This window comes from Python bivittatus, unplaced genomic scaffold (genome assembly GCF_059951505.1).
Source record: "Python bivittatus isolate LINGU-HERP-01145 unplaced genomic scaffold, Pbiv_v1 ctg000190_np1212, whole genome shotgun sequence".
Lineage (NCBI taxonomy): Eukaryota > Metazoa > Chordata > Lepidosauria > Squamata > Pythonidae > Python > Python bivittatus.
Genome location: NW_028277042.1, coordinates 5,337,884 through 5,350,848, shown reverse-complemented (window position 1 = coordinate 5,350,848; position 12,965 = coordinate 5,337,884). Strand labels below are relative to the sequence as shown.

General features: G+C 40.3%; 1 protein-coding gene across 1 annotated transcript in view; it reads left to right on the top strand.

Moving 5' to 3' along the window:
- Window positions 1–12,965, top strand: part of GAN (gigaxonin) — a 43,595-nt gene that overhangs the window by 15,043 nt on the left and 15,587 nt on the right. The window contains exons 5-10 of the mRNA XM_088135980.1: window positions 255–376; window positions 1,982–2,094; window positions 2,215–2,364; window positions 7,018–7,154; window positions 8,386–8,514; window positions 10,965–11,074. Coding sequence (XP_087992106.1) covers window positions 255–376; window positions 1,982–2,094; window positions 2,215–2,364; window positions 7,018–7,154; window positions 8,386–8,514; window positions 10,965–11,074 — 761 coding nt within the window. The remainder of the gene's footprint in view (window positions 1–254; window positions 377–1,981; window positions 2,095–2,214; window positions 2,365–7,017; window positions 7,155–8,385; window positions 8,515–10,964; window positions 11,075–12,965) is intronic.

Genomic DNA, 12,965 nt, shown 5'->3' with positions numbered 1-12,965 from the left:
CTGATTGAGGCTGGTTTTACAGCCAGGAAAAATGATACGTTTTTCCAAATAAAGAAAATCATGATTTGGGATAAGTTTATCTCAGTTTCTTATTGTCTTTCCCATTACGTATTAGTTTGTACAGCATATTCAGTGGAGGCCAGGTCTTCCTGAAATATCTCTCTAAAATAGAGAGAGGTGGGCACCTTTTAAAGCATTTAACAATGAATCCTCCTATACTGACAAGTTAATTTCTGTCTTTTCTCCCTGTTCAGCTCCAGGAAGCCCTCAGCTGCAATGCGATGCATGTGTCCTCTGTATGATCCGCACAGACAATTGTGGATAGAACTGGCTCCTTTGAGTACACCCAGGATAAATCACAGTGTACTTTCTGCAGGTAGGAAAAATCCTTCCCCCCCCCCATTAATAAAAGAGGATATAAATCTAATGCTTTTAAATATTTATAAAGTGAAATAGTCTTTTAGCTACTTTGGATCAGATCCTGGGCAAATAATAACCAGTGAATAATTAAGTAGGTGACTCTCTCTAGTTTAGAGGGAAAAGCACGGGAGCAAGAAGAGGGAAGGAGCCAAGGCCATATTAGTTTTGCCAGGCCCGTGTGGTATGTAAAATAAATAAATAAATGTTTGATGAGGTGTTCAGGGCATCATCTGTTTTTATCTAATAAATACAAGCCAACATCCAAACAAGAGCAGTGGGGAATTTTATGTGCGCAAACCCTTTCAGTTTTTTATCCCCTTACTATTGTATTCTAAGAGGTGTGGTAAGTTTCGTGTGTGTGTGTGTGTGTGTGTATGTATGTATGTATGTATATATTTGTTCCCTTCCCAATAGCAGCATCTGCAGAGGGCACATATTTGGTGCAAGTTAAAACAGGCAAGATGGTAGACACAGCATCACAGTCCAATCCCCACCCTTTTGTATGCACATAAAATATGGGTGCAAGTATAAAAAAGTTGGGGCTTGGATTGCGGTACTGTGTGGCCATCTTGTCCATTTTGATCAGTCCTTTGTAGATGCTGCTATTTCCCACTCAGACATTTGCATACAAGGAAGTACTCTAAACATGCACATCCTTGTCTTAGGAACCCAGTCATATTGTATATACTTTGCTAATTTTTTTGTTTAATATTTCTTCAGTAACTATGAATATAGTCTCACAAGAACCGACACTGTTTTTTTTTCCTTGCCTTTTTATATGTAACTTAAGGCAGTGAACATACCTAATACTTCTGCCTCTTATTTTCCCCACAGCAACAACCATGTGAGTTGAGTTGGGCTGAGAGAGGGCTTCATGCCTAAGGGAGGCTTAGAACTCAGTCTCCTGGTGTCCAGACCAGCACCTTCACCACTACATCAAACTGGCTCTTTTACTTTTTTGAAGTAATCCTTGTGGCCTTACACATTCTCTTTGGTGCCCAATAGAAACTTGTTAAACATCTTACAGACAGTAATTAGGGGTATACATTGTATTAAACCATGGTTTTCTTAACCATGTTTTGCAAACCACAGTGGCTATGTTCACAAAACATACTAAGCCAAACCCAAGCAGATACATGAATAGTTTAGTCTGATGTCCTGCTTGGTACCCACTGCATGTGTTGGATTAATCCCTCATGCCCACTGAGATAATTGCAATTGTAGTCCAGCATATCAGTGGTCAGGCTCATGGCAAGATCTTGGCAAAATTTTCTGGAGTTGGTTAGGCACTAGACTCAGACTCACCTTATGGTTCTGATACACAACATGGCATGGCTGGACAGGAATCTTATTGCCTGCTAGGAAGAAGTCACTAAAATGGTTGATTATGTTTGGTCAGATGGAGATGTAGTACCTTTTCATAGTCTCAGTAATTGAATTCTGGTGCTTCGTTCTCTCACCATTCATTTGTTGATCCTTCTTATAAAATGTATATGCTTAGCTCGATGTGCCACCATTATGAATTGTGTTTTAAAATATATCTTTATGGTCTGCTTCTCAGAGGGATTCCTGTTTGTCCTCGGAGGTCAAGATGAAAATAAAACTACACTAAATTCAGGTGAAAAGTATGATCCAGATACCAATTCATGGAGCCCTTTGCCACCAATGACTGAGGTAGCTTTAAATTTCTGGGAATGTTACTTTTGTTGTTTATATGCTCCATGGTTTGTATTGTCATCTAACAAAAATTGTAGTTGATTAAGATTTCGTTCTTACGTCACATATTTCCAATAGGCACGGCACAACTTTGGTCTGGTCGAGATTGATGGAGTGTTATATGTTTTGGGAGGTGAGGATGGAGAACAAGAGCTCATCTCCATGGAGTCCTATGACATTTACAATAGGACATGGACAAAGCAACCAGACCTAACCATGATTAGGAAGGTAAGAGGCAAGCAAAAGGGAAAAGTAAGCTGGTGGTGTTTCTTTCTGAAACTATTTCTTTCTCCCACTTCTTTTCTCTCTTTGATTTTTGTTTGTTTGTTTACCTAAAGGTTTAGAGGTTGTTTTTTTAACTAAAAGACTCTTACTAAGTATACAGTTAGTGATACAAAACAATAAGCCATCATTTCCTCAGTTTTCCTTCCTGTACTGTCCCCCAATCCACAAGAATCTGTTTCAAAAAAGAAAGATGCACTTGAATTAAGATATCTTAAATGTCTCTGTGGCCTATTTCCACTTTGTCTTAAAGTGCCTGAAATGAACTAATTGCCGTTAACACAGATTTAAAACCAAACAAAGGAATCCCTTCTGCAAGCATTACTGTCTAATAAACAAGACACAAGAAGGAAAAAGGAACAAGGAAGAAATAAAGGAAAATTAAGTACTGATTGAGGAAATTATTTATTTATAAGTCATAGTTATAAAGCTTCCCGAAGTCATTGTTGAGTTGGCTGGCTTTATAATTAAATAAATAAATCCCTAAAGTTGTCTTGCTGCAACTTTGGATCAGGGACTAGAAGTACCAACTAGAGTTTGGTCTCTCAATCAGCTCATTGAAGATAGGAAACTATGGCCATCCAGATGTTATTGGACTCCAACACCCATAAATTCCAGCCATAATAGCTAATATTCAAGGATGATGAGAATAGTTCTCCAGCTATGTTTTCTGAGGGCTGCAGGTTCTCAATTCCTGGTGGTGTAGTGCTCATTCACTTGTCTCAGAAATCCTGGATTTTTCCCTGACTTGATACTGTAAAGATTGTGCATAGTGATATCATGTAATGCGCTCAGAATAACTTGTAACTTTTCTTGGTAATCCTTTCAGCCAGCTGGTTGGCTAGGACAGAATTGTGTGCGTATGTATGTGTGCGTCTTTGAGTCAGTGTTGACTCCTGGCGACTGCCTGGACTAGTCCCTGCAGTTTTCTTGGCAGGATTTTGGAAGTGGTTTACCATTGCCTCCTTCCTAGGGCTGAGAGAGAGGGACTGGCCCAAGGTCACCTAGCTGGCTTCATGGCTAAGGCGGGACTAGAACTCCTGGTCTCCTGGTTTCTAGCCTGGTGCCTTCACCACTACAGCAAACAGAATTACTTTTTTCAATATTGGAGATATTGCCTCCTACAATAAGGGAGGGAAAAACCCCCCCAAGGCTAGCTCTTCTATCTCCTGTGTGTAGTGCACATGTTGTATTTGCTTTCCTGGCTGTTTTGCAAAACAGCAGAGCTATTGGGACAAGGGGAGACCATTCTGGCCATCAGAACATCGTTTTTCCTGCATTTAAACTCCTACTGAAAGCTATGATATTGACCTGATTTTTTTTTCAGTCAGATGCAGGTTGCTGCAGCCAGGTGCAGTGTTAGGGTTTTTTGGTGGTGGTGAGGCTGATTTATGGCTTGCTTGAATCGAGATGCAGAGTGGTAGGATAGGCCAAGGGTTTGGTGTCTGCTTCTTATTGGAGCGCTGTCGTTGTCTTAAATTGGAAGTTGCAAAACTGTCCAGAAGTCTTGAGACTAGGTTTGCTCCTTGGCTGTTTGGGAAACCTACGAGAAAACCTGGAGTTCAAGTAGCAAGGCACCATTTCCTACAAATGGTAAAATGACCTCCTCCTGAGCCCCAGTGCTGAACTCCAGCATTGCAAACAGCAAAATAGAAATTTTGCAGTTTGAAGTTTTTTACAGCTGACTCAGAAGACAATCAGCTGCCCAGGGGGGAAGACCTCATAGGAACACAGTGGTACCGCATCAAAGGTCTATGTGAAAGTGCTCCAAGTCCACTTAGTGGATTCTTGACTCCAGTTGAATTAAAGGCACGATTGTGTAAGTAAATTGCTCACTGAGAGCCATTATGCTGCGAGAGATCTCACTCATTTTCACAGCAGTTCTCTCCCTCTCTCTTAACTTTCAAAAAAATAAACAGAAACCACATTCCTTGGACTGCCAGACAGAATAGGAAACATGATGTATTATCCAAGCCTCCATGTTGATGTAGCTGCTGCAGCTGCCAAAAGGTTTTACACCATATATTAATATAGTAAAAGGATGTTTTCGTTGCTGATTGTTGTGTTGAAAAAAGTGAAGCAGAGACTGGAGCCAGATCTTCTGTTAGCTGCTTAAAGCTTAGCAGATGGGCCTTCTGAGCAATTTCTACCATTGCTTGTTTCAAGAGGGTTATCCTAAGCAAAACAAGGGACATGCTTTCAGTGTTTGCCTCATTTTCAATACAGATCTGTCCCCACCATCTTAACAGCCATGTCAGGTTTCGTAACATCTTTTGGAAAGCTAGCAGTAGCTTCATATGAAAGACCTCGCCCAGCCAGTTAGACAAAAATAAGAGGAAGAGGTTTATTTTGTTCAGTTCATGTTGTTCTTCCCTGTTGTTTGGCCTCAAAGAAGATCCAAATGCTTCTCCCAAGTACTTTTAAAAAGCCACTAAAGCTGCAATTAAACCAGACCAAGAGCTCAAGTCCAAAAGTGGCCTCATACCTACCACCTAACACTGTCTTAAAAATTGCATCTCAAAGGACATACTGAAAGCTCTTTTGGTGGTTCCAGAAGAGTTCTACAGTTGATGCTGAGGATGGAATCCCAAATAGTAAGCTTCTTCACTGGTCATGCTGTTCTTCATATCTGGTGAGAGCAACACTAATGGGCTTCTGAAAATTATCTCAGCATCTAGGCAGTGTCCGATAGTGCAAATGGTTCAAGAATAATTGGGTCATGTAAACCTTGGAGTCCAGTCTTGTATACAAGTAGAGGAGTCCAGAGCAAAGCACCAAGCAAATGGTTGCCTAGCTTCCAGTTGAACTTGTCAAATCAGCAGGAGTCGGTGGAATCTCCTTGACAGAAAGTATCAGTCCCCAAAGCTAGAAAGCAGGGGTATGCAGCTGTTTCTTTATTGAGGCCCACCCTTAGCCTTTAACTAACATGCAAGATCAACCCAAACGTACTCTTTACCTGCTTCTAGCAGCTAAGTCAAGTCTTGCCCACCAATATTTGGATGATGTGTCACTTGAAAAATGCAAGGATAGAACTAGTCTATTGTCCTGTTTGAGAAGGACTCTGACAACATTCTCACACTTAGAAAACGACCATGGGAAATCATTCTACTCAGATTTGCAGGATTTTATCTGTTTTATAAGTAGCATAATGAATACCTGTGTGGATATATAGAAAATTTAAATTGGAATGGCTTGATAAATGAATGTGAAAGCTGTTGTGTGTAGTGCAATATAATATAATATAAAAATACTGTAATAAAGTTTAACAAATGGAAAAAATGATATGCAAGGGCTGCCTTCCAAAAGGTAGTAGGTGGAGCCAGGCCAGGAAATCCACTTCATTTCATTGGTATTTTAAATTAACCAAAATGTCCCTATTACAATTACTGTCTAGTTGTGCCTTTACTAGCTTTCCCCTGCTGTTACTTTAAAATATATTATTTTGGCAACAACTTTGAGATCTTTTGAGGCAACATTTGAGGTCTTGCAGTTTTGGGAGCTCCAGTTGTTCCCTTTCAATATAAAAGGTTTTAATAGTCAAAAACAGGAAGTTGAATTGTTCTGGGAAGCCGAGTGGAGGCTGATGAAAGAGTAGTTACAGAACTTAATCCTGCGCTTGATCAAATCTTGCTTACTGGGATGGGCTTTGCAGATTTTTACCATCTCTTCAAATCTGGAACCTTGGTCTCTATCATCCTGTATGACTTTTGATAAAATAAAGTGGGAGAAAGGAATAATAGAAAAGGACACTTTTTAATTGGCTGGCTGTCTCAAGATTCACTGTTCTTTAAGTAGTTTGGGGGATTGCCACCTTCATGAGGAAACACCTGCTTGTTTCATTTATCAAAGCAACACCTGTCTGTTTCTTTCATGTGTCTTGAAGCAGAAATACGACCTCAACCTCTCTTGCAGGTTTGACAGTTGGTTTACTGCACCTTTTTTCCATGTTCTGCCAACTTGGCTGCAAGGAGGCCTCAAAGCCAGATACAATCAATCAAAGATTGAGACTGCTCAAAACATTGCAAGGCTTTTACATAAGGAATAAAATCCTGGTCATAATCTAGCACAGTTGCGTTCTTCACGTTGGTCACAACAGAAATTTGTCTGCACACCTTTTTCTTTTCTTCTTTTCTTTTCATGGTATAAGAAGCCAAAATGCTATGTGAATCTAATGTAATACAAGATGCAAGTGTTAAGTGACAGGATGTCTTTAGAAAACAAGAACAAAATACATAAGAGCATATTATAGCTGATTAAATTCTTTCCAGGCAATACAGGAAGAGAAATAGCCCTTAAATTGATACAGAGGAAAGCTGAATTTCAGAAGAGCCATCTTGTTGGAGTTGCCTTCATATGTTTCAGATAGTGATCCAGATCTCCAAGCATTTACTGTGTGGACTCTTTTGTTTTTCTTTTGAATTGTATCAGGGATGGAATCTTCTAACAATCTGCTGATTAAGGCACCAGAAGACTTCCCCTTCCCCTCTAGAAGCTCATCATTTGTGTTCCTGTGGTGTTACTCCCTTTTGTTCTGTCCTTATTGCAGAATGACTCGCACCTTACTGTGTGTAACGGATGTTGTACATTTTCATTTTTAAGATTGGTTGCTATGCAGCTATGAAAAAGAAGATCTATGCAATGGGTGGTGGTTCCTATGGCAAGCTCTTTGAGTCTGTGGAATGTTATGACCCGAGGACTCAGCAGTGGACGGCCATCTGCCCACTGAAAGAGAGAAGGTTAGTAAAATATTAGGATTTACTGCCCAGATTATTAGATACATCCACCATCTCCTTAATGTCCTAAATCATCCAACATTCCACAGATTAGGCCTGGGTATTCTTATCAGTCTTGGGTTTAAGCATTAACCTAGTCATAATAGGCTGACTAAAAATTTTGCTCGGATGAGTAAGAAGTCTGCGAAAGGGTGGGGTCCCTTTGTCCTTCCTTGTCTTTGGTGAAGGCACTTTCACATCTAACCTGCCAATAGACTAGCATCCTGTATTTCTTTGCAGGCTATGGAGAGGGAATAAATGGCATCTTGGTTGGCTAAGATTTTTTTCTTCTTCTTTTACTTTTTAAAGCTTTTTAAAAAGCCATGTTTACATATTTAACTCAAGCTTATTTCTTGCCACACTAAGATACCGTCCCGCCACACTATGACATTTTTGGCTCTTCGTAACTGCCTGGACTTGTCCCTGCAGTTTTCTTGGCAAGGTTTTTCAGAAGTGGTTTACCATTGCCTCCTTCCTAGGGCTGAGAGAAGGGGACTGGCCCAAGGTCACCCAGCTGGCTTTGTGTCTAAGGCAAGACTAGAACTCATGGTCTCCCGGTTTCTAATCTGGTGTCTTAACCACTACACCAAACTGGCTCTCACTATGGAATTACTGAATGCTTTTCTTCAGCTGCTCTATGTGATTGACCATAATGGTTATCATTTTTTAGAGAACAAAAAGAGTGTGTTAGCGATTTAGCTACATTCAGATTGGGTCCCTATTTTGCCCTAAGTAGGATGGGCAAGTGCTTTTTCTGCTACCTCCAAGGGCTACAAATGAGCAGGATTAAAGTGTTCAGCCTCTAATGGAAATTGACTTCCATGCCACTGTGATAGTGTGTAAATTAATCCATGGCCAGAAACATTATTACGGACATAAAAAAAAAAGAATGTCTAGAAAGTTTAGTGAGATTCTGTAGACTAAAGTAAAAAGATGCTGAGCTAGCATCTTTGTAAACAAAAGATTCCCATCCTTCAGACTTTGCCTAGAAACAGGATCTTTGTAAGATAATGTGAGCTATGCAGGAGAATAAGAGGTAGGAGCAGTAAAGCAGAAGTTTACCGCTAAGGAAGTACTCCTACAAAAGCACATGTGGGGTTGGGTGAAATAGCTAGGATAACATTAGATGTGGTTAGTAACATAAGTGCTGAGTTAACATCCATGCTTACATTTCTCATCTTAAATTGTTTTTCAGATTTGGGGCGGTGGCATGTGGAGTCGCTTCAGAGCTCTATGTCTTTGGTGGAGTAAGAAGCCGTGATGATAATCAAACCAGTGAGATGGTGACGTGCAAATCTGAATTCTACCATGATGAATTTAAAAGGTAACCATTTTCTATATAACAGAGTCTAATGAACTCTTGACAGTTGGCTGTTATCTTGTTTTGTCCCTGGCAACTTCATTGTAGAGCTTAACAAAACTGAACCTGGGGAATTGCCAATTGTTTTCCTTCTAGCCAATAAAAGTCTTCTTTGATTGATTATCTCTGCAGATAATCTTTCCCAGTCTTGTCACTTGATATCTCCTTTTCTTGGCTTGAAACCTGGACCTTTGGCAAAAGAAGTAAATAATTGTTGAGGCTCTTCCCCATCAAAGAAAATGCATCTTGTGGCATTAGTACATCTGAGTGCAAACTCCCCCCCCTGCAATAGAAAGATGTGAGTGCTAATAGATGTCAGCCAGCTTGATTTTTCAACTAAATCTACAATGATTTATAAATCGCATGGTTTCCAGTTCTTACTTTTGTAGAGTTATACAAAGCATTTAGTAGCTTCACAGAACATGTTAAGTGCAAGCACAGCATCCCTCCTCGAAGCATGAAATCAGCTGCAAGCAGCCTTTGGAAGGCTCATGTGCTGCTTTGAAGGCTGTCCCTAATTGTCTGAGGATGCATATAGATAACTCTTCCTTTGGGTCAGCCAGGTTAAGAAACAGACCCCACAGGGATTCCTGGAATGCATTGTTGCACGACAGTGTTTTTCAAACTTGGCTAATTCCCCAGCCATTCTGGGGGTTGAAGTCCACACATCTTAAAGTTGACAAGGTTGAGAAATACTGTTGTAGGGTATAATAGCAGAATCTTGAAAGCCTGTCCAAGTTTCTCTGTGCCCCATCTTAAACTAAATAACCTCAATGCAGGTTTATTTTGAAGTTCTTTCTCATCCTCCCTTCTATCTCTGGACCGTGGGATCTCTTGTCCAAGACACTTATTAATGGCTTAGGTCAGCTTGAAATTCCTTTACACCCTCAAACTTGCTGCTGTGCATTGACACACACCTGAAGACAGCCAGAGACAGTCTTCAAAGCAGCTGTGTCAGGCCTCTCAAAAGGCCCTGTTGTTTTCATGCTTCAAGGAGGAATCCTTCACTTGCTCCAGTACCCTATGCAAACAGCCTCTTCTGAATTCTTTGCACAACCCTAGTAGGTTATACTTGAAATGATAATTTGAATATAGGAATAGTGGCACATTAATCATCATGTAATTTAAACTTCCTGTGCTGAAGACATGGTTGTGGTCATTACAGTATCTTTTTAAATGCAATACAGCTTATATCTCTGTTAACCAGAAGAGGGTGCCATTGTACAGGTTGATAGCTTACTCCAACAGTACTTACTCTAAAAGAAGCTGTCAGCTGTAGGATTTCAAGAAGATGGCTACTAACTTATTAGAAGAGATCTGTTTCTATCTCTTATGGTGGATCGTTGAATAGACTTTTGTGTTGTGACTCTCGTGTTTCATTGTCGTTGAATTCCAAACTTTTCTTGAATGGGTCACTTCATAGATGTGTATCTCCTTAACCCTGCACCAATACGTTTTCTCATTTCAAAACACATGGTCTCAAATAGACATATTGAAGAATTGATGCAGGATACTTCACTGCCTGATACTGGGGGAGCAGGGAATTGAACCCGTTGCAATTGCCATCATTTGGGTCTGGGCATGTAATATTCAGGACCAGGACAGAGATTTCGGCAGAGGTGACAGACAATGCCACAAGCACCACTTCCCATAAAATATGACGTACAATATATAGCAACAACAAAAAATACTTTGCTGTCCTTTGATCATGCTCCAAATCTGCTGCCGGAGGTGGCCGTGTCACTCTGTCTCATGATTGGGCTGGCCCTTGGATGAATATTCTGTTCTTCGAAAGAATCCTGTCCAGGCTCTGTAGCTAGGCATTGTAAGAAAGTGATGAAAACAATACAAAAAGATTCTCAGATTAAACTGCCTTTATGCTGCTGACGAGCTTAGTTTAGCATGGTTTATTGTACCTAATGGCACTTCTTTGGGATTCAAGCTAGAAATATTTTCCAGAGGTGCTTCCTGAAATACTTTGATCAGGAGGTGCAGGAAGTTGAATGCCAAACCTTCTGCATACAGAACTTGCATTCTGTCACTGATTCACCCAGCATATGAATGTTGGCCGCTCTTAAATAAAACGTTAACTTCCCCACACAAAAAGTGGAGCATTGGCCAAAACAGGAAGTACATAATCTATTTCTGGTGCTTTCAGCTGCAAATTCTATAAAAGCTGTATCCACCTGTCTGCTGTAACATGAAATGTCTTGCATGCAGCAAAGGATTTTGATAATAGCTATCTGCTTCTCCAGCGAATAGGTGACCTCAATGTGAAGTGTAGCATCAGTTTTAAAATCCTACAAAGGAGCATAAGTGTATTTTGTACTGCATGAGAAAATTTGTGAGGTAGATACTTTTTTCTAGGCACTACTAATTACTGAACAAATTTTCACCTGCTCAATTTTATGCAGATGGATCTATCTGAGTGATCAGAATTTATGCATCCCAGCCAGTTCTTCGTTTGTGTATGGAGCTGTGCCCATTGGGGCCAGTATATATGTGATTGGGGATCTTGATACAGGTTAGTGGCTAAACAGGTAACGTACTTGTGTTGTTGTTGTTTTAATCACATATCACATTGCTACAAGATAGGCTTGTAGAACTTCTCAGGGGTCATCTTACATTTTAGTAGTACTGCTGGATGCGTGAAACACAATTGTCTTCTTGTTTAAAGATTTAAACTCTTCTGTAGTCAAGCTGCAAATATATTATGACTGGATCACAACATGGTCAGTACTATTCCAGTTAAGTGCCTTGTGGAAAGCTACACTGATTTATAAGTTCTGCCTTTAATCAACACAATCAATTGTGTTAAATATTCCATCCATACAACAGGATGATATGTCTTTATTTGACACATCGTAGTAAGCCACAATGTCATTCATCTATTTTTCGCTTAGTGCAGTGTGGGAACATAACTATTATGGTTTAGTATGATATGTCGATCTGGCCATTATGGTTTATTCAACCGTCCCTTTTTTTTTTAAAAAAAAATAGCGTTATGTATAAATTTATCCTTTTATAAAGTTAAAGCAGGGAAGCAAATGACAGAAATGTTTACAATATTTCCATCTTGATGTTTCAACCTGTTGTCCCTTTCTGGTGATACACCAGAACTGTTCTCATCAAATTGAAAGCAATACAATTTGGGCAATCAAAAAACCAAACCAAACCACTAACAGTTCATTGTAGAGAAGAAGCCATGACAATCTTGAACCCAAGCAAATACAGTCAGGTCCAGAAATATTGGGACATTGACACAATTCTAACATCTTTGGCTCTATACACCACCACAATGGATTTGGAATGAAACAAACACAATGTGCCTTAACTGCAGACTGTCAGCTTTAATTTGAGGGTATGTACATCCAACTCAGGTGAACGGTGTAGGAATTACAACAGTTTGCATATGTGCCTCCCACTTGTTAAGGGACCAAAAGTAATGGGACAATCGGCTTCTCAGCTGTTCCATGGCCAGGTGTGTGATATTCCCTCGGTACCCCAATTACAATGTGCAGATAAAAGGCCCAGAGTTCATTTCAAGTGTGCTATTTGCATTTGGAATCTTGCTGTCAACTCTCAAGATAAGATCCAAAGAGCTGTCACTATCAGTGAAACAAGCCATCATTAGGCTGAAGAAACAAAACAAACCCATCAGAGAGATAGCAAGAACATTAGGCGTGGCCAAAACAACTGTTTGGAACATTCTCAAAAAGAAGGAACACACCGGTGAGCTCAGCAACACCAAAAGACCCGGGAGACAATGGAAAACAACTGTGGTGGATGACCGAAGAATCCTTTCCAGGGTGAAGAAAACACCCTTCACAACAGTTGGCCAGATCAAGAACACTCTCCAGGAGGTAGGTGTATGTGTGTCAAAGTCAATAATCAAAAGAAGACTTCACCAGAGTGAATACTGAGGGTTCACCACAAGATGTAAACCATTGGTGAGCCTCAAAAACAGGAAGGCCAGATTAGAGTTTACCAAACGACATCTAAAAAAGCCTTCACAGTTCTGGAACAACATCCTATGGACAGATGAGACCAAGATCAACTTGTACCAGAGTGATGGGAAGAGAAGAGTATGGAGAAGGAAAGGAACTGCTCATGATCCTAAGCATACCACCTCATCAGTGAAGCATGGTGGTGGTAGTGTCATGGTGTGGGCATGTATGGCTGCCAATGGAACTGGTTCTCTTGTATTTATTGATGATGTGACTGCTGACAAAAGCAGCAGGATGAATTCTGCAGTGTTTCGGGCAATATCTGCTCACATTCAGCCAAATGCTGGAGAACTCATTGGACGGCGCTTCACAGTACAGATGGACAATGACCCAAAGCATACTGCAAAAGCAACCAAAGAGTTTTTGAAGGGACAGAAGTGGAATGTTTTGCAATGGCCAAGTCAATCA